General features: G+C 54.6%; 1 protein-coding gene across 1 annotated transcript; it reads left to right on the forward strand.

Moving 5' to 3' along the window:
* The first annotated feature begins 1,456 nt into the window (after positions 1–1,456).
* On the forward strand, positions 1,457–14,070 carry PRDM12 (PR/SET domain 12). The gene is made up of 5 exons (XM_031677214.2): positions 1,457–1,679; positions 3,417–3,607; positions 4,955–5,110; positions 12,237–12,348; positions 13,655–14,070. The coding sequence occupies exons 1-5, from the start codon at positions 1,457–1,459 to the stop codon at positions 14,068–14,070; spliced, it is 1,098 nt and encodes a 365-aa protein (XP_031533074.2).
* The last annotated feature ends 6,949 nt before the right edge of the window (positions 14,071–21,019 follow it).

The raw sequence follows: 21,019 nt of genomic DNA on the forward strand, positions 1-21,019 counted from the left end.
GAGCTAGGAGGCAAGAAGGGAGGAGTGCGGGCTGCGGCGGGCTTCCTAGGTCGCAGTTGAGCGAAGGAGCCTGGAGGCCCGAGCCTCCAGCCCAGCGCGCACGGCGGACTGGCCCGTGGCTGCCTGCAGATTCGGAGGACTTCCACTCCCGGACGCCGCTGCTCCCACTCGCGACGGTCCAGGGACCCCTTTCGATCCGCCCTGAATTCGGCAAGAAAGCCTTTCCCGAGAGAGCCGCAGCTAGCGCGGATTTTGGGCCACTCTTCCCGACCCTGACTTAGCCCCCCTAGGACCGGGAGCCTGGAGCCCAAGAAGTCTTCTCAGGCCAGGCTCAGCCCCGACGGCGGCCTCAGCCCCGCCCCGGCAGCCCTCTCCTCCGGGGAGGAGTTTCACAGCCGGCAGCGGGCAGCCGGCCGGGCGGTTGCAGCGGCCCGTCTGAAGCGAAACGCCGGCCTCCGCTGCACGATCTGCGCAGGAGTTCAGCGCGGCCTGCGCGGGGCCTGCTGGCTCCGCGGAGACTACCGCAGCCTGGGGCGTGGAACCTGGCAGAGCCCGGGGCGGGATCCAGCCGGCCGAGTGGGCCAGGGAGCAAGGGGAGGTTAAAGCCGGCTGGGCCGGGCCGGGATACTGAGCGCAGATCCGGTCTGGGACAGTGGGTGAGCGCCGGCCCGAGGCCAGCCGTCCCCTCCCGCCTAGTCTGGTCCCTGGAGTCCCAGCGAGCCTCGAGCCTCGCTGCGCCCCCTGCCCTGCTCCGTCCCCTCCTCTCCTCGCCCGGGGCTGAGCCTCCCTCCCTGCCTGGCGCTTCCCACGGGGAGAGGGGGAGGAAGAGGAGGCGGTGGAAGGGCCAGAGAGGGGCGGGAGGAGCGCAGGGGGACCGTTCCGAGCGGCCCGAGCGCCCCCGCCCTCTGAGCTCTCGAGAGGAAGGCTCCTCGAGCTGGGCCGGGTACAAGTCTGTCCTCCGACGTCAGGGGGTCATTAATAACCAATTAGGAGGGTCACTGCGGCTCCTATAAAGGCGCTGAGATTTTGCCAGGGGGAAGACCGTCCCGGCCCGGTGTGGGAGAGGCTAGCGCGCGGCCGAGAGCCCCTCGCCACAGTTTCTCTGCAGCCACCCGCTTCCCACTCACCCCGCACCGCCCCCCCTCCCCGCACCCGCCTCCGCCTCCACCCCTGGCTCTGCAGCCCTCCGCGCTGCCTCTGCCATCTCTGCAGATTTCTCCATCTCTCTCTTCCTCTCAGCCTCTCTCCCTCTTGTTCACTTTTCTCCCAGCCACCCCCTCGCCTCCCGCTTCCTCCTGCATCCTCGTCATCATCTTCCTCGTCCTCCCCCTGCTCCTCTTCCTTCTCCTCCTCCATCACAGCCCTCTTCTCTCGCTCCTCTGCTTCACCGTTGCCCACCACATCCCCGCCTCGACCCGGCCGTCAGTCCCCGGCGCCGGCGAGCCCCTGGCTGCCCATGATGGGCTCCGTGCTCCCGGCTGAGGCCCTAGTTCTCAAGACAGGGCTGAAGGCGCCGGGGCTGGCGCTGGCAGAGGTCATCACCTCCGACATCCTGCACAGCTTCCTGTACGGCCGCTGGCGCAACGTGCTGGGCGAGCAGCTCTTCGAGGACAAGAGCCACCACGCCAGCCCAAAGACAGCCTTCACCGCCGAGGTCCTGGCGCAGTCCTTCTCGGGTGGTGAGTCGCACCGTCGAGGCCAGTCGCGGCCCCTCCTCCCCGCGGCCCCTGATTCCTGGACCCGCGACGCGCGGGACCTGGCGGGGACACGGGGCGTCACAGACCCTCGCGCCAACCTAGGCATTCCAGATGCTGCGTGTGACTCAGTTTCCCATAAGACGACCCAGGGAGCTACCAGCCAAGCCTGGGTGGGGCGGAGGGCACCTCCGCAACAGGAGCGGCTCAGAGAAGGGATCTCAGAGTCCAGGCTGCCGGGCCCGCCGCCCCCCGCGCTTCTCTGTCCGCCCCTCAGCCCTTTGAGCTGGCGGGTTCCCGGCATTTAAAGCCTTACTAGGCGTGTAATAGCAGTTGACTCAAAAAGAAGGGGTTTTAAATTCATTTAGTTAACTTGGGCTTGACCCGCGAAGGTTCCCACTTAAACCAAGAACTTTAAAAGGCAGCGGGGGCTGGGGAAGGGGCGGAGGGCGGGCAGGCGGGAGAGAAAGCCGCGGAGAGAGCGAGGGAGAGAAAGAGCGAGAAAAGTTTCTTTTCTTTAAGATGTCTCAAGTTCTTACTCCTCATTCATCAACCCGCAAACAATATCTTTCCCCGGTGCTGGCATCTCTGCGCGTCGCCCCTTTTCCCCCTTTACGATTTCTGTTCCTCTCTTAATTTACCGTGCAGACTAATTCCACTTCCATTCACGCTATGTCAACCATCTAATCCCCCCTTTTTGTAAGGGGAATTCCTCGGCCCCTTTTAAACAAGTCTCCTCCGCATTGAGCTACAATTTACTGCTACAGCATTCTTCCAGGGCTAATGAATTTAGAATTAGCAATTTCTTTCGAATGGAGCCGAATGAATGCGATCACTTTAACAGCGTGACAAATTGCCGGCCGCGCCGCAATGGACACCGTTTAACCCCCCTTTCAGCCGGCCCGCTCGCTGGGTATTTTCCCAGGTAGCTTAGAGGGGAACCTTGTAAGACATGGAGGCGGCCCCTGTGCGCCTCGGTGCTCCCACCCCGGCTGCCAGTCCAAGCAGGGGGACCCCCGGGCGTCGCGGCCGCCCGAGCTCTTGTCCGCTCAGAAAGGCGACTTCGGGGCTCGCCTAGGACCGAGCACGGCCCTTCCAGGCCCTCCCGCCCCCCCGGATCCTAGCGGCAGCGAAGGACCTAGGCGCGCCGGGGTCACCCAGAGAGCAAGAAGCATGACTCGCTGCCGGCCGCATTTCTTTTTCTCCTCCGCCGCCTGGAAGCCCGAGTTCAGTTCCCAGCGCTGCCAGCCCGCCCCGGGTCCGGGGCCTCCCGCACCAAAAAGGAGTCAGAGCCCCAGACCGAGTCCTGGGTCCTCCGACAGTGCGCAGTGAGCGCCGAGTGACCTACAGAAGAGCCCAGAGTCAGATGGAGTGAAAGAGCCTTGGCTGGGCCGTCACCCCCTCATGGGAGCTGGCCTCCATTTACCCATTTGTAAAGCCATGTACTGTGGTCGGCTCAGTAGTTCTTAAACTTTTCCGGGATGGAGGGCGGGGGAGGTTTTGGATGCTTTGAGAATTCCTGGAGAAACCAAAAAAAAAAAAAAACCCAAAAACACCCAACCACCCTCCTAGAAACGAGTCCCAAAGCACCTCGGGCTTTCGGAGGGTCACGTGTTGCAAACAGAGGAGACTGCAGTCGCTCAGCCGCCCCCACCCCCGGGGGAAGAGCCTGGCCTCCCCAGCCTCAGGCTCTGACCCAGTCCCCCTGCCCTGCGACCACAGAGGTGCAGAAGCTGTCCAGCCTGGTGCTGCCCGCTGAGGTGATCATCGCACAGAGTTCCATCCCCGGCGAGGGCCTCGGCATCTTCTCCAAGACGTGGATCAAGGCGGGCACTGAGATGGGCCCCTTCACCGGCCGGGTCATCGCCCCAGAGCATGTGGACATCTGCAAGAACAACAATCTCATGTGGGAGGTACCGCGGGCTATGGGAGAGGAGGGTGGGCTGCGGACCACGGGTAGGGCCCTGGCGTCTGGCCTGCCGCTGCTTGCTGGGAGCTGCGTGCGCTCCAGCCCGTGATGAGCCCCGCAGCAGGATCCTACGTACGCTGCCTGATGCCTGGTGGTTCCTCCCCAAGTCTCATGGCCAAGGAGCTCTCCTCTGGCCAACCCTGCGGAGCATGTCTGCTATTGGCCCTACTTCACAGAGGAGGGCACTGAGACCCAGAGAGACCCTGTGCTTTGCCCAGGATCCCATACAGAGCTGGGAAGCCACCCCTGGGAGCAATCTCCCAGCTACCTGCATTCTTTCCCTCACCCCTGAAGCAGCAGGGAAAGCCCTTAAAGCCAGCCCTGGCCTTGAAGTAAGGGTGGATGGAGTGGGGGATGAAGGGAGCCTGTGCTTCTTGGGAGCCAGTTTCTCAACCCAGGCAGGATAATGACATTAGAAACGATCACTGATGCAGTAGCACTGAGTCAGGCTTCTGAGTGCCGTGCGGGGCCTGCATTCCACCAGGGTATCGGGTATCTCAGCAGCCCTCTGAGTTATTACTCCCATTTTACAGAAGGAAACTGACCTTCCATCCAAGACCTTCTGACCCTCCTCCCCCAAAACAGTGCCAGATGCCAGGGAGGCCCATCTTTAGGACAAAGCCACTCCCAGAGCACTTCCTCCTCTTGGGGCTCTTGCCTTGCAGAGGCCAGGCTGGTGCACCCTCTCCCTGATGTCATCTCCCCTCCCTCCCCCACGGCTCCCTGTCACAGCCTCCACCTGGCAGGCCCTTAAGGAGCTGAATAGGACAAATCCTGCACCTGGCCTCTCCTAACCTCACCTCCTCCCACCTCTGGAGGCCTGGGCCAGTGGTTGCCTTCTCCACGTGCTGCTGGCTTAGGAAGTTGGGGTCCAGTTTGATCTCTGAGTACTTTGGTAGCTCCCACAAAGGGGCCTAGGCCCGGCCAGGGTGCCAGAGTGGGCCAGCCTTCCCTCTCTAGGCTCCTCTGTGTCCCCCTCTGACGTCCTGGCCAGTTCTCTCCACTGCATCCCTGGAGAGACAGCTGGAGTGGATGCCACTTTGTCTGGTCAGTGACCCCTTATTGGCCACTTCTAGCTGACTGGCCTCGGGCAAGTCACCGTACTGCTCTGAGCCTCCCTCTCCTCAGCTGGAAGATCAAGACAATAATAGCTGTGTCCACTTCCTGAGGCTGTTGTGAGGATGGAGAGAGGGTGTGTGTGGATGTGCCTGGCATGGAGCCTAGCCCTGGCCATGGGCAGCACACGTGACACAGCCCTACCTCACCTGGTCCCCGATTCACCTGCGCCCAGGTATTCAATGAGGATGGCACGGTGCGCTACTTCATCGATGCCAGCCAGGAGGACCACCGAAGCTGGATGACCTACATCAAGTGTGCACGTAATGAGCAGGAGCAGAACCTGGAGGTGGTCCAGATTGGCACCAGCATCTTCTACAAGGCCATTGAGGTGAGTGTGTGTACTGCTGTGTAGGGAGCAGTGGGTGCAGCTGGGGGAGGAGGTGCAGGGTAGCCGTGTCCAAGGACCGAGGTGGAGACAGGGGCATTGATGCTGGCCGGCTGGCCCTGCGCAGGCTGGGTACTGAGGCCCAAGCGTCATGGTCTCTGGGAGCAGGACCTCCACGGCAAACTTTCCGCTATAGATCAGAAAGGATGGAACTGTCAACTTCAAGCCATTGTGAATGTCATGAGCACCTCAACAGTGAGGTCCCTGGATATCTGCTGAGGGTGTCCGGGGATTGAGAAGCCATAGAGAGACAGAGCAAGACGCCGGAAGGCAGTCCAGAGAAAGCACCGGGTGGGAGAGAGGCGTGATGTTCACAGCGTCTTAGCCGTGCATTGTCCAGCGTTCTGCACACGTGGGCCACCAACATGGACATGTGGACCACGACTGTAGTCTCAGCTGATCGTTTGTGGCGTCAGGCTTCTCCTAGAAGCTGTATGTGCATTATTGTATTGAATCCACAAGGGAGGATTCTTTGATCATCTCCAGTTTATAGTTTATTGGGTCTCACTCGGTGGCCAGGAGACTCAGGAGCTTTAATGGGCACTGGGGGTTGAGGGTGGGGAATGCCTGTGCCCTGTGCCCGGTGAAGCTTCACAGAGGAGAGAGAAAGGGAGAGATAGCAGACAGATAAATATAACATCCCATGGTGGGGTGGGGGGGTGGGCGTAGCCAGGCCCAGGGCCTGGGGAGGGTCAGGAGGACGGGAAAAGGCGGCGAAACGCTTGGGCAGGGACAGACAGGCTCACGGTGATTGGGAAGGAATGATGGCATCAAGCTAGCCCAGTGCTGGTAGCTGGGTGGTTGTAGCCATGGCAGCCACACTGCTGGCCCCTCCGTGGACATTGTCCCTTGGCAGGAAGTTTGCTCAGCATCTGGCCTGGGCGGGGGCAAGCAGGTGGACCTCCCTGTGACAAGCTGGCGTTGAGTGCTGTGCAGGGGCGATGGGGCTGCTCCCTGCCCCCCCACTCCTCTGGGCCTCATGCTTCCACTCCTCCGTGCGAAGAAGCACAGGGCCCCTTGGGGTGGGGCTTGGCTTGGTTGAGTTTTGGGGATGTTCTGAAGGAGCTCTCCGACCCTGACCTCAGGCCAAGAATGACTTCCTGTGACTTTAGTGGGGTGGACCCTGGGAAAACCAGGAAGGATAAAGAAAGGTGACCAGTCTTCGGCTGGGGTTTCCGTGTGGTGGGCAGTGTGAGGGCAGGACTGATGGTGGCCCAGGCTGCGGACAGAAGTGTTTCTTGTGACTGTTGGCGGGACTACCACCTTGTGGGAGCAAGGGCCTCCCACCAGACATCCTAGAATTGGCCTCACATGTGGCTGAACCCCGTGTCTGGCAGAGAGCACCTCCCCAGATCCTCACCCCCACCCTCACCTGCTCAGCCTCACACACATGCTCACATTTGTACCCTGCTTCCCGGCCAGCCTGAAACAGACGGGATGGGGGCCACATGCTCATTCCATCCCTCCCTTGCAGATCCATGCACACACACACACACGTGCATTACACACAGGAGTCAGGGTAGGAATGTGATGTGATTTTGGCAAAGGCCTCCCGACTGCATCAGATGCGGGAGCCTGAGTCCCATCTCGCTGTCCAGGTCATGCTGGCTGAAAGCTGAACAGAGTCAGGAAACGTTAATAGACTTTTATATAGAAATTCAGAGTCAGAGAGCAAGGTGCGTGCAGCATATCTCCCTGAGCAATCTGTACGACTGAAAAAAGTCATCCACGTGTGATTGGGAATTTTAGTTGATAAAAGAGGATCAGGAAAATATATCACACCCTAACTCATCTAGATGGCAAGATATCACCGATTGGGCTATCAATGCTTTTACAGAGTTAGCAAGCTGACTGCTGGAGTGAGGGATAAGGAAACATGAAATATCACCCGTTTTACTTTTAATAAGTGAGGTTGGGTACATTTTAAACCATTATGTCGCAATGTCAGATGCCACTTACAGGGCCAACTGTGGAATCTGAGTGTATGTGACCACTGGGCTCCACCAGGAGAGACTGCTGCTGCCCCGGGCCACTCCCTGGACGCCTCTGGAATACTTGGGCTGCTTGTTCTGTGCCTGTGTGCAAGCTAGCAAGGACAGGCCGGTGCCGTGACGGTTTTCCTAATCTTTCCGTCACTCAGAACTTCTGTTTATATTTCTTGACAGTAACCTGTTATTTACCCCCCCAAAATGGGAAGGAACATCATCATTCCAGAAGCAGAATATACTGCTGCTCTAAAATTGTCCACAAATACAAAATAAGAGCCCTCCTGATGGAGACGAGGGTGATGGGCTTCCAGGCCAGCCAGTCCGCAAAGAACCCCCAGGCAGGTTTTGCATCTGGCTGCATCCACTGGCATCTTATCCCCTGGAACCTGCCCTTGCTCACTTCAGCCACGGGAGAATTTACTATAACTTCAGATGCCAAAAATGAAATTTCTAGAATTTCTAGAAAGTGCCCTGCACAGAGCAAATGGACACTAAATATTGAACAAATAAGTCTTTCTCCAGGAGATGGGGGCTGGGTCAAAAGTGAACATGTGGACCTGTTTCTCCCAGGAAGACAAAACCAAGAACTTTGACCCCAAAACTCAACACGAGAAAAAGATTTAGGAAGAAGTCAGGAAAATCTTGGATTTGGGAACTGGGAAGAAAATTCCCAGGCTTTCTCCTCCCTAATTTTTGGCAAAACGGCTGTGCCCTGAGGTGCGGGCTTCTTCTTTCTGCTAATTTTTTTCTCGTTTCAGGCAATTAGTTTTCTTTTCCCCTAGAGCCCCGCAGCCCCATCTCTCCTTTCCTTGGCTCTGTGAGGACAAGCACTGTTTGCCTTTTGATCTTGCTCACCGGTGGGTGTGGGGCAAGCCCTTTGATTATTAACAATTAGCATCATTAACAACGTTACTGAACGTGGAGCATTTGCCGGGCATCAGCACTGTGCTAAGGTCATAGCAGCTTTTAAAAAAATCAAATCCCCTCTGCCTGGCACTATCACGATTCCCATTTTAATGACGATGAAACTAAGGTTCAGGGAGATCTCGGGAGATTGTTGAGCTGGGATTTGAATCCAGGCTGATGTGACCCCAGAGCGGCGCCCCCAGTCACCATGCCATGGGACCTCCCTGGCCAATATCTATTTGCTGGAACTCTATTAATTGGCATGTCAGGACATCTGTGGTACAATGGAAATTGATATTCGTCCAGATGACACGGAGGTCCTTCTAGACTAGGGCTTCTGCTCCGCCAGGGGAAGGGGAGGGCGTCAGAGTCTCCTGGGAGCATGTTCAATAGTGTGACACGAATTTATATTAGGAAAACAAACCAAAACCTCCAGATATTTTCAATTTATAATACAAATTCAGAAATGGGTCAGGACAAAACTTCTGGGATAACAGGGAAGGTAAAGAAGTGCAAGCTGGGAGATGATGTAACTTATCAACCAAGAGGCAGGCGCAGACACTGACCCGGAGCCCTGGCGATGTGGGTCTTAGGGTCGGGGACTCGTTTCTTTGGGAGTTGTGCTGTTTGTTGTGTGTCCTGAGTCAGTCTCTGCTCCCCAGAAAAGTGAATGAACAGCTGGTTCTTGTTCTCCGAGCCCCAGAAGGGAGTCCAGGTGGGGCCAGGCCAGAGTATTGGCCGTAAAGAAATAGGACTGGTGAGGGAACTGGGGGGGACCTGTGGCTGTTCTTTGCTCTTCGGTGGTCAGCTGGTGGGACCCTGGGAGCCTCTGGACAATAGTACCAGGATCTCAGGGAAGATGCTGTTGGTTCCCCACTCTCTCCTGGTCATTAAATGAGGGGGTCCAGGAGCAGAGAGAGGCCAGAGGTCCAGGCCAGAAGCTGCCTCTGCTTTCCCGGAGCTCCGGAGGGTGGAGGGCGACTCCAGCGCCTGGCCTCTTTGCGGGCGAGGCTGCCTTCCCCAGCGCCGCATTAAGAGCTAGAGGCTTCTTGTGGGCATGTGTGTCATTCTCAACTCTGCTAGATTCTTTGTGATAGATTTTCTTTCTTTAAAAAAAATATTCTTTTTTGTAGAAAAGTCATATGCGCTCATTAGTTTTTAAAAGATCAGATGCATCAGCTAGAAAATGGAAGTCACTTTGCCCCATCATGCTGTTCCCCAAGGACCTTAAGTCAGAGTTTTAAAAAACGGTCTTAAAATGACAAACCCTTCTGAGGAAGGATGCACAGGAAACCGGCCACAGCGCCTGAGCACCCTGAAGGGGAGAGAGGGTTACTGTTCATCATATACCCCTTTGTGTCTGTACCACTTTTAATTTTTTAACTAGTAAAATGAATAATAGTACATTTAAAAATGTGTAAGTAAAGAAATGACCATTATATTGAAATAGTCAATATTGAAGCTCTTATTTAAAAACATATTACTCCCAGCCACCACTTTGAAGAATACTCTCCAGAATTTGTGCAGTCCCTGATGTTCTTTGTTCCTCTTTCATCACCATTATTATTGTTGTGCTATATTTGTTTCATACTTAATAATTTTTTTTATTGTCAATTAAAAAGAAAAGCCAGCTTTTACTTAGATAATTTGACTCCCAGACTGCAAGTCTGGAGGTGGATGTGCAGGTGCAGCTCCAGGCGATATCCGCCGGGAGCTAGCTGGACCTCTCACCCCACACTGGACCGGGCGGGGGAAGCAGTGGCACCAGCATGGGACTGCTGTCCTGGGGGCATGAGGGCCCAGCCTGTGCTCTTCTCGTTGGTCACCGAAGGCAAAGCCATCAGTCATCCTGGGCTTTATGCCAGACTCTGTGAGGACAACTGAGAGAGCCCGGGCACCAGAGATGACCAGCAGCTTTCCCAGCGGTTGGCAAGCTCACGGAAGATAGTAACAATAGCTTTGTGCGCGCAGCCCCGTGGAACCGCGACAAGCACCCAGCGAGGCCAGAGCCATGGTGCTGTCCCTGTTTTACAGTTGGGGAAATTGAGGACCAGTGACAGAAGGCACTTTGCTCAAGCTGGCACACTCAGCAGGTGGGGAGCCCAAGTGGACCCCGGCACATGTGACCCCAGGGCCTGGGCCGGAACCCTCGGCAGTACCGTCTCCTGAAGGAAGGGGCGTGTGCAGACAGTTGGATGGAGGGGATGGCTGCTTCTAGAAGAACCGTGATGTGTAAACCATTTGGTGTCATCTGAGAATTGAAGCCAGGGGTTGGGCCAATGTTGGAGGCGACTTACAATCAGAAATCTTAAGGTGGGGGGACCTCAGGGAGGAGACAAGCTTAGGAGAGACAAAATGCTTGCCTAAGGGTCACTTAGGGACCTGGTGACCGAGGGCTCGTCAGCACAGTCTCTCAGCAGCTTCCTTCACAGTGAATTTATCTTGAATATTTTAGTTCCAGTGTCCTCTTTGCAAAGGGGTTCACAAAACCTCTCTCCTTCACCCCTTTTCCAGCAGCCCTGGCCCGCCAGCCTCCTGGACAGAGGTCATGACTGGACGACCAGGGAGGCTTGAGGTCTTAGCTGTGGTGCCAGGTCCTAATCTGCCGTTCTTTGAGCCGCTGCCCAGTTTTCCGTCAGTTCAGGGGATGCATCTGGATTTTCCATGGTCAAACCCCGTCAGTCTGAGCACGGGCACCCTGCCCGGCTCCTCGTCGCTCGCTGACTCTGAGGCTTGACGTGACACCCCATGGGCCATGGGGCCTGTTGGGAAGGGGCATGGACGTCCCTGGGCCCCCTTGAACTTTCTTTCTCGCACACCCTCCTCTCCCCGCTTTCCTCTCCTTTCAGGGTCGAACAGGGTCGGCTGTGATGGTCTGAGGCTCTTCCTGGCTCTGATCAGAGGAGGAAGGTGTGGTGAACAGAACAGTTTGGTGTATGGCAGGGGTCTGCAGGCCAGAACCAGAGGGCAGGGCTGGGAGGCTTCTCTGTGACCACGGAGGCCAAGGAGGAGGGTCCTACTCTGGTGCGATTTCAGACAGCCCTAGATGGAACCTTGTGATCTTCTGTCCTTCAACTAAAAGAGGACCCACCAGGAAAACAATCCAGCTATGGCCTGGGGCTGTCCATGTTTCTCTGGGCAGATCAGAGAGTGACCCTCATAATGGGTGCCAAAGTCAGCTGCTCTGGGGTCCAGGCCTCAGGAGGTGATGGACAATCCTTATCTCTTATTTGCTCCAACCAGCTGAGGCCTGAAGGTTCTTTACTCTGAGGAGTAACTGGCTTCCACCAAAAGTGTGGCAGGCCCCAGGGATGTCCCAGAGTGGGGGTTTAGGGTCAGCACCACCTCAGGAGCAGGCCTTCCAGGGCCTCCCTGGGTGGTCACTGCATAGCCCTCCCTCCTGACAGCCTCCACCGTTTCCCAGGGGACACATCCTCCCCTGGGAGCAGCAGAGTTCTGTCACCATTGGTGGAGTCCTCTGCCACAGACCTAGGACATGGAGAACCAGATCTTGTTGAAGGCTATGCGCCCCAGTATTTTTGGAGGTGGAGGCGTTCATCCATCCAAATGCCTCTTTTTTAGATTTGCCACATGCATGGAGTCACACAGAGCCCTGCGATGGGGAGAGAAGCATGTGTGACGTGGTGCTGCCCTGGGGACGCTCTGACTGAGAGATGCTTTCAGAACATTATCAGGCTGGGTGTAAACAAGAACAGGGTGCCCTGCAGCCCACGGGAAACATCTGGCTCAGCCCTGCGGACCTGAGGGCTGGCTGGTTCTGGTTCCCCTTGGAGAGAAATGAAAAGTTTTCTAGCTTTCCTTCTTCCGTTACTTCTGCTTGCTTGTTCCACTGCTGTTGGTTTGGGAGCTCCCATGTGGCAGGGAGGCAGCTCTGTTCCCAGTAGCACAACTAGGACAGAGATGGCGAGAAGGGTGAGGCGGAGGAAAGCAGATGAGCAGAGCATCCCAGGGCCTTCCATGTGTGTGCAGCTTGCCGGGGATAGCCTGGTGGGAAGGGACCGGAGCATGGCTTTTCCAGGGCTGAGACTGTATCCACATCTCCATCGTGGGCACCAGGGGAGCCCCTCCTGGCTGTGAGGGGAGGTGCAGAGAGCCTTGACTCTCACCCCTCGGGCCACTACCTCCCTGACCTCTTCTTGCCTCCTTCCCTGCAGATGATCCCTCCCGACCAGGAGCTGCTAGTGTGGTATGGAAACTCACACAACACCTTCCTGGGCATCCCCGGTGTGCCTGGGCTAGAGGAGGAGCAGAAAAAGAACAAACACGGTAGGTGGTTCCCAGGAGGGCACAATGACAAGGGACACATGGAACTCGGGGTGGGGGGTCAGGGGTAGGAATGCTCCTGGCCTCTGGGGACCCTGGTTCCACCTCTAGGAGCATCAAGCACATGGGGCTACTGGATCAAGGAGGCCAATGCCCATGGTCCAGGCATAGTTGAAAGTCAGTTCTCTTTTCTGGACAAAATAGACTGTCTAGGGGCAGACTGGGGGTGGGGGAGCAGTAAGGGGTGTGGTAGGAGGAGCAAGGGGCCGGGCAGTAAGGAGCCTGGATTGAGTTCCAGTTCTGCTGTGCAGAACTTGGAAACGGCTCTGTGCTTCAGTTTCCCCATCTGTAAAAGACAGATGTCAGGTGAGATGATCTCTAAGCTCCTTGCCAGCTCTGACAGTCTACATTTCCCTGCCCTGTCCCCGGTGCTGGGCCCGGCACAGAGCGGTGCTCAGTATAAACCTGTTGAATGAAAGCAGAGCAGAGTGTGCCTATGTGTGTGTTGGGAAGGACACTGATCATCACGGAAGAGACCCTTTGCTCAAGACCTGTTTTCTGCCAAGTATTGGGCTAAACCTTTCACAGGTATTATCCCACTTGGGTCCTCACAGAACCCTGTGAAACCTGTTTATCCTTATTTTTAGAGGATGAACCTGAGGCTCATGAACTACTGTTTAACCAGCCCTTGCTCTGCAGCTAATGTTTCGCAAACAATTTCTCTGATCCTTACAGAAAACTTTTAGGGGTGATGCTGTTATTACATCCACTTCAGGGATGAGAAAAGTGAGACGCAGTTCACTGCTACATAGTGGGCACTCAGTAAATATTTGTGCGATGAATAAATGAAAGGTTTTTGGGGGGGGTGGTGAGGAGGAGTTACAATAGTTACTACCATTTATGGGAGGTTTCTCTAAGCCAGGTACTTCCTATGTCCGGGCTCAGGCAGGTAAAGTGCTCTGTAGAGTAACCTTCAAAGATGTCAGCTTTTCGTGATCATCCCGTGGAGTCATGCATAGCCCCATGAGGTCGTAGTAGGTTCCCATTTTACAGATGAGAAAGTTGAGGCTTCCCGAAGGTAAGTCTCTAAGTCCCCGAGATCTCACAGCATAGTGAGATCCTGTTCGATCCTTTGCTGCCCCTCCCACCCCTCTGCCAGTGACCCAATCAGTCAGAGGCGGCTGGGCCGTAGGAGGGGCGCGCGATGGGGAGGGGTGTGGAGGTGAGGGGCCTCGGCGACGCGGGTTCTAACGAGGCTGTTCTCTCTCCCTCTCCCCGCCTACCCCCCGGGCCCCGCCCGCGCGCCCAGAGGACTTCCACCCGGCGGACTCGGCGGCCGGCACCGCGGGCCGCATGCGCTGCGTCATCTGCCACCGCGGCTTCAACTCGCGCAGCAACCTGCGCTCGCACATGCGCATCCACACGCTGGACAAGCCCTTCGTGTGCCGCTTCTGCAACCGCCGCTTCAGCCAGTCGTCCACGCTGCGCAACCACGTGCGCCTGCACACGGGCGAGCGCCCCTACAAGTGCCAGGTGTGCCAGAGCGCCTACTCGCAGCTGGCCGGCCTGCGCGCCCACCAGAAGAGCGCGCGCCACCGGCCGCCCAGCGCCGCGCTGCAGGCCCACTCGCCCGCGCTGCCCGCGCCGCACGCGCACGCGCCCGCGCTCGCCGCCGCCGCCGCCGCAGCCGCCGCCGCGCACCACCTGCCGGCCATGGTGCTGTGAGCGCCGCCGCGCCTGCGCGCGCGCCCCACCCCCGTGCGCGCGCGCCCCCTCCGGCCAGCCCGCCGCGGCGCGGGGCGGGGCTGCTCTTTCTCGGGACTTGACCTCCCGGCCGCGCGCGGCCGCTGGACCCGGCGCTGTACATGCGCCCCAGAAATGACCCCCAGGTATACGCTCTTCGTCGGATTCGCAGATGCGGACACGGAGGGGCGACGTCCCTTTCCCAGGCCGAGTAGCTGGTGCAGCTGCTCGGCCCGCCTCCTCTTTAGGGGATCCCCATGCCCAGCCTCATCCCCGAGTCTTGCCTCCTCCTGTTGAGTCGGTTGCCCAGGCCGATGTCTTCCTCGTGGGTGGCAGGAGAGGGGACTGAAAGTCTCCGAGGGCCCTCAGCAGGCAAAGAGGTCCCCCACCCACTACCCCACAGACAGCTGCGTGTTGGGAATGGAGAGCGACCTCCCCGTTCCAGTGCGAGCAGGGGCCCCGGGAAGTACGCGCATCTGTCTCCTCCCCCGGCCTTCTGGGACTGGTATCCTGCAGTGTCGGGAGTCACGGACACGACCTTGAGAGTTGGGGGCTGATGGGCCTTAGGGGCAGCCAGAAGAGGCCGGAGAGCCCTGCGCTTCCCTGTCAAGCGGACCCTTCTCTCCTTCGGGCCACCTTCCCCCCCAAAGTCGGCTCCCTGGGGATGGACGAGGCACGAATACTTTTCAGTGTGCCAGGTAGGCTGAATGAAGGCGAAACTGAAATCCACTGTGGGACCCGGGAAAGACCCTGCCCCTCTTTGGGACTCCGTTTCCCCTTTCCTCATCTGCAAAAAGAGAGTTGGACCAATGCCTCCTCCCCTTCAGCTCTGACATCAAGCTTGGAAATGGTTAGTTTCCTGCCCCTTCTCGCCACTCCCCAGCAAGAGGTCAAGCCTGACTTCTCAGCCCGGAAAGCCCTTCTAAGCTGCGCGGGATCCCGAAAGGTTCCGCCCGGTGGGTCCACACTCCCTTGCCCGATCCCGTTTCCCAAAAATACGGCCATGGGCGCCCTCTGGTGTCGCCTTTCCCATCTTGCAGTCATTTACTAGAATTCCCGTAGGGCGTTTTGTAAAATAAAAAAACTATAATAATATTAATGAAAAGTATAAAGTGTATAGAGTTTTCAAGAAACTGTGTTCTACTTCCAGAAAATGGTCACTTTAACTTTGTAAATATTTATCTAAAATGATATTTACGAAACTGTGATATATATTATTTGATTGTATATGTACAACTGTAAATACATTTGTACCTCTCTTGTATTCTAAAATAAAAATCACTTGGAACATTTATCACTTGGCATCTGAATGAGTTGACGCTTTCATCTGCATGAAAAATAAGTATGGAAAGTGCCTAGAAGTTGGAGAGAGGGCCGGAAGAGTTGTTCCACTGACTGGCTTTGAAAGTCACCATTGTCACAACTAGGGTGTCAGCTCTCAAAGAGACAGCCACAGTGCAGAACAACCAGAAACCTAGCAAGGGGCTGGGCATATTCCCTGCGGTTCCAGCTGACTCTCGAATATCAGTGTCTTGCTTTGATACGGCCCCCACATCTTTACTTACCTTTTTTCTCTTTTTTTCATTTTCATGGACATCTTGAAGGAATCCAAGCAGCCAGTGCAGGTGGCCCAAGATGGACACCAGGTGCCCTCCCCACATGAAGAATTTCCAAATGCTCTGGGCACCCATTTCCAGATCCTCCTTGAGGAAGACAGAGAGCAAGGATGCCATCAATGTAGGGCCAGGCCTTGGCTCCCATCTGCAGCACCTCCTGGCCAGGAGGAGGAGTACAAACTGGGAAATGTGAGTTCACACCTGTGCTCAGGCATGTGTCAGCTGTGAGGCTGTCACCTAACCCACTGGCATTCCTCAGGCACACCTCTCTGTGCATCCTTGTCTAGCCGTGCGTGCACACGCACACACACATACATACACACACACACACCTGAAGACACTGAAATTCACACTTGTACACACAAGCCATTACCATTTGGAGCTTCATGTACTCCCAAAGACCCCCATACTTTTGGTCTTGCACCCTGGCGATGGCACAGGCAGAGATGCACCCTTGATGCGTTCACCTCAGGTTCCCTTGAGAGTTCCTTCCTTGGGCCAGTGGGGAAAGTCACCCTTGGTACTCCTCCTCCTCCTGCCATTAAAAACCCTGCCTCTCCTTTGATACCTTCACCTGACCTTACCCTCCTCTCACTGCAGCCCCCACCCAGGTCTCTTGTTTCCATGACCAAAGCTATCTGTCCTGAATCCCTTTCCCTCCAGGTGCTGATGGGAGAAGTAGAATTAAGCACCTTCCTGGCCCACATGTCATGCCTCCAGACTAATGCTGGCTTCCTGAAGAAGGGTCTGCAAGTGTTAGACTTCAGGGAAGTCCATGGTCCCTTGATCAAAAATCAAATTCATCTCTGTAGGTAATTCTGTTCCGTGAAGTCCCAGCTACAGGTCACAGGAGCCACAGCCCTGACTCCAGAACCCGCCTGGTGGCAGCAGGCTGTAATTGCAGACTAGAGTGCATCTGCTGTGCCTACTTCTGACCTGTTTCTACAGAAGTGTGCTGGCGTTGGAGATACTGCGATGAGCAGAGTATCAGGCCACACTGGTGGGAGGCCTGACACTCAAAGCCTCATCTCTTACCTTGCTTGCATTTCCAGCAGAGGTCTCAGGCTCCTTTCCTGAAGTGCGCGCCCCCTTCTCCCCACAAGAGCAAACACAGCTGCAGCATTTTGGGGGCTTCAGGATTTAAATGTATGCATTCCAGGAACCCTTCCCATAAACCCATGAGCCTGCTGCTTCTCCCGTCCTCCTGTCCCCGCCCCACCCCCGTGTTCTATTATGTCCATCTGACATATGAGAAAACTGAGGTATAGAGGAAGTCATTTCCTCATGTCACTCAGCCAATGAGTGGCAGAGTAGATTTCACCATGGCAACTGACCCCAGAAGCCATACTTATGACCAGTAGGCTACACCACCTCCTAGTCAGCCTGCAGATTCAGTCCGAAGTTGCTCTGCATGTCCCAGTGTAGACCAGCACTATTGACCTTGTATCATTGAACTTTGCAAAACTCACTTATTTACTCTAGTAGCTTTTTTGGGGTAGATTCTTTATGACTTCTATGGAAGTACACGATCATAGAAGTTGTCTGTGAATAAAGGCAGTTTTCCTTCTTCCTTTCCAATCCAGATGCCTTTGATTTCCTTTCTATTGCATGGTTCAAGACCTCCAGGCATAGAGGATTCTAGGTAGAGGCCACCGGTCCACTTTGAAACCCTGCTTGACAATTCACTAGCTGTGTGACCTTGGACAAATCAATTAATGTCTCTGTGCCTCAGGTTCCTCAAATGGAAAATGGGGTGATACTCAGCTCCTAAGGATGTTGGGAGGATTAAGTGGGAGAATGTATATAAATGAATAAAGCACATGGCTTGGATCCTGACCTGGTACATAGTAAATGCTCAATAAATGGGAGCTGTTGTTGATACAAGGATGCCTTTGGTGGGTGAGAAAGATTGTAGCTACTTCTACCACGCACTCTGCTGGGCACTCCCCAGAGGGCATCTAAAGCAGCTGTCCCTCCCTCTTCTCCTGCCCTATCCTATAGCCAGTATCCTCGGATCTCTTGAAATGGAGGAACAGATATCATGAGCTTTCAGCTTCCTTCCCACCTTGGAGCTGGTCTCCTGGGACATGTGCCTGTGGAGGGTGGGGAAAGTTATGGATGGTGGCTGGTTAGCACCTGTCCTGACCTACAACATGGCTGCCTCCAGAAGTCAGACTTCTTGCACATTGGCTCAGGGCTTCACGGGCACATGTTCCGAGAGAACCAGGTGGAAGCCGCATGGTCTATTCTGACCCACCCTTGGAGTCACATAGAGGCACTTCTGACATGTGTGAACTATCAAAGCAGTCACAAACCTGCTGGATGCAAGAGGAGAGGCCCAGACCCCACTTCTTGATTGAAAAAGGGTTAAAAATTTTGTACATGTGCTTAAAGCCTGCCACAGACATCGAGGCTACTTCTTACATTTTAAGGAGAGCAGTGCTTCAGTGAAGGTCGTTGGGTAGAAATCTTTGTGTCCATCTCTGATTAGAAAATTTCTACAGTAACTTTAACCATTTAATGGAACCAAAGATGAAGACAGAAAATAGATCAGGACTGGGTAAGGGCTCAGGGCCTGAGAGTGCCTGCTGCCTCTGTGTTCACACTTTCCAAGATTTCCTTGTTGGTTACTTTCACTCCAAGTTCACCTGTGCCCCTCAACCCAACTCCCCAGTGTCAACAGCCCCTTTCCTTCAAGGCTCACTCAAATGGCACTTCAGTCACAAGACCTTTTCTGTCCTCTTTTCAGCCCCTGTCCCTGAGATCCTGACCCAGCGCCTCGAGGTCTGGGGCAGTAAATGTGCAGGAAATGCTTGCTGAATAAGCTTATTCATCTGTTCCACAAATGTTTATTGGGTGCTCTTCTAAGGATACCTGGGATTTGTTTTAATCAGGTATGGAGAGACATGCAAACATGGAAATGACTGTCATGAAGGAAGAAGTTCATTATACTCACAATTCCCTAGAAACAGGAGGCACGGCACACAGACACGAGGAAGGGCCACCCGGGGAAGCACCTGGGGGGTCAGTCAGAAGGCGGAGCAAGCAAGGAGCACGTGGGGAAGAGCCTTTACTAGGGTTTCCATGGGAAGGAACGGGGGAGGCAGGGAAAGCAGGTTTAGGATTGGCTGTTTTGAATAATTTCAGTGGGCTCTGAGGCCTAGGGCCCACCCCTAGTTGTCTGGTACAGAGCCCTGGAGTGATTAGGGCAGGCACGTAGTGGTCCAGAGTGTGAGAGCCTCATGGTGGTGGTGTGGGCTCCGGATTCATAGGTTTGGCTAGAAAGACACACTCCTGGCCAACTGCTCACCATCTCTAGGAACTGGCTGACCCTGGGAGAGGCAGTCCTTCCAGGGTCAGCAAGGCCCCGAAATGTCCAAACATCAGAGCAGAGAAAATAGAAGATGTAACAGATAGTTCTAGGGGCTGGGCAGCGAACAAAACAGATGAAGTCTGGGTGCTGTGGGGCTCATATCCTGTAGGGAAGAAACGTGGTGAGTAAACAAGCAAGCAAACATTTGTTTGTAAATGTATCTAATTTTTAAACAAATATTTTATGACTGTCCTCTCTATGGCAAATGAACAAAACAGATAAAGGCCCTGTCCTCAGAGGACTGCCATTGTAGTGGAAGAAGACTGCAATAAACAAATAAGAAAATTCAGTGACAAGAAAGAAAACAGAGTCAAGGGATAAAAAAGGGGCTAAGGATTATTCCAGATAAGGTAGTCAGCGAAGTCTTCTCTGAGGAGGTGATATTTGAGCTGAGATCTGAGTGAGAAGCAGTCAGCTACACAAAGACCAGGGGAGGAGAATTCCACGCACGCAGATCCTGCTATGTAGTGAGGAAGGGAGTGAATTAGGAGGTGGGGGAGGTCAGAGATGGGCAGAGCAGGGCAAAGATGAGTTTGGATTTTATTCTTAGTGGACAGGGAAGCTGCCGGAAGTGTTCTAAGCAAATGGTTTAATCTGATCTGTTTTTAAAAGCTCCCTCTGGCTGCTGTATGGAAATTGGGAAGTAGGAGGGGTAAATGTAGAATTAGGGAGCTGAGTTAGGAGGTGATGCCCAGGGGAGAGATGACATTGACCTGCTTGGGGTGATGGCCTCAGAGATGCACTGATGGGGAGGTAGACGGATGTGGGAGGAACTGGTGAATGTTAGACCTGATCGGCAATCACAGTCACACAGGGAGTTGGTATCCTACCGTATAGCACAGGGAACTATATTCAATATCTTGTAATAACCTATAATGAAAAAGAATCTGAAAAAATAGATGTGTATGTGTGTGTGTGTGTATATATATATATATATATGTAAAATGAATCACTTTACTGTACACCTGAAACATTGTAAATCAACTACACTTCAATTTAAAAAAATTCATAGGAAGTTAAAATACATGCTCACAGACTCCTGTACCCCACTTTGCAGAGCCCCAGTGCCTAAATCTGGGCTCAGGAATCAGTATATCTAACAAGCCTCTCTGGGATGTGGGCTGTTTCCGGGTGCCCACTCGTGTGAAGAGGCAAGTGTGATGCAGTGAAAGGGCCCTAGTGTGGAGTCTGGAGTCTTGGGTTCTAGCCTCAGCTGCAAACCTGTTGTTCAGACTCCGTGGCCCCAAACATCCATCAAAGACAGCAGTGCCCACCTCCGGATGGGCTGAGTGTGAGGAATTTATAACATGATGCTTGTAAAGTGTTTATTCAGCAAAGGCCCTCAAGAAATGCAAGCTCTGGGGTGGAGCAGGTACAGTCAGAAAGAACATGGCTCCATCACCAACTGGTACATGAATTCTAGTGCTTTTTGGGTCTTGGTTTCCTCCTCTTTAAAAAGGTATCTGCAAAGGACAGAATGTTTATGTCCCCCCATAAATTCATATATTAAAATCCTTACCCCCAAGGTGATGATATTAGGAGGTGGGGCCTTTGGGAAATGATTAGGTCATTAGGGTGGAGCCTTTATGAATGGGATTAATGCCCTTATAAAGAGACAGCTCTCTGAACCAGGAAGTGAGCTCTCACTGGACACTGAATCTGCCACTACGCTAAGACATATCTATAATCACAACGTTGTGGCAGGCTCCATAAAGGCAATGCCGTGAGAATGGGAGGGGTTGAGATTGTGTCCGTCCCTCCTGGGATGTCAAGACTATACCCCAGCCTTGGTCTAGGGATGCACCCAGACCTACCGGCCCAGCTGACTGAGCTACTCTGACCCACCGCCCTCTTCTGGCTGAGGCGGGGTTCAACAGATGGACCCTTCTCATACATTCTTGGCTCTAGCCTCTTCCTCCAGTCAAGGAGGAGGGCAAGTGTC

This window comes from Vicugna pacos, chromosome 4 (genome assembly GCF_048564905.1).
Source record: "Vicugna pacos chromosome 4, VicPac4, whole genome shotgun sequence".
In the NCBI taxonomy this organism is placed as follows: Eukaryota; Metazoa; Chordata; class Mammalia; order Artiodactyla; family Camelidae; genus Vicugna; species Vicugna pacos.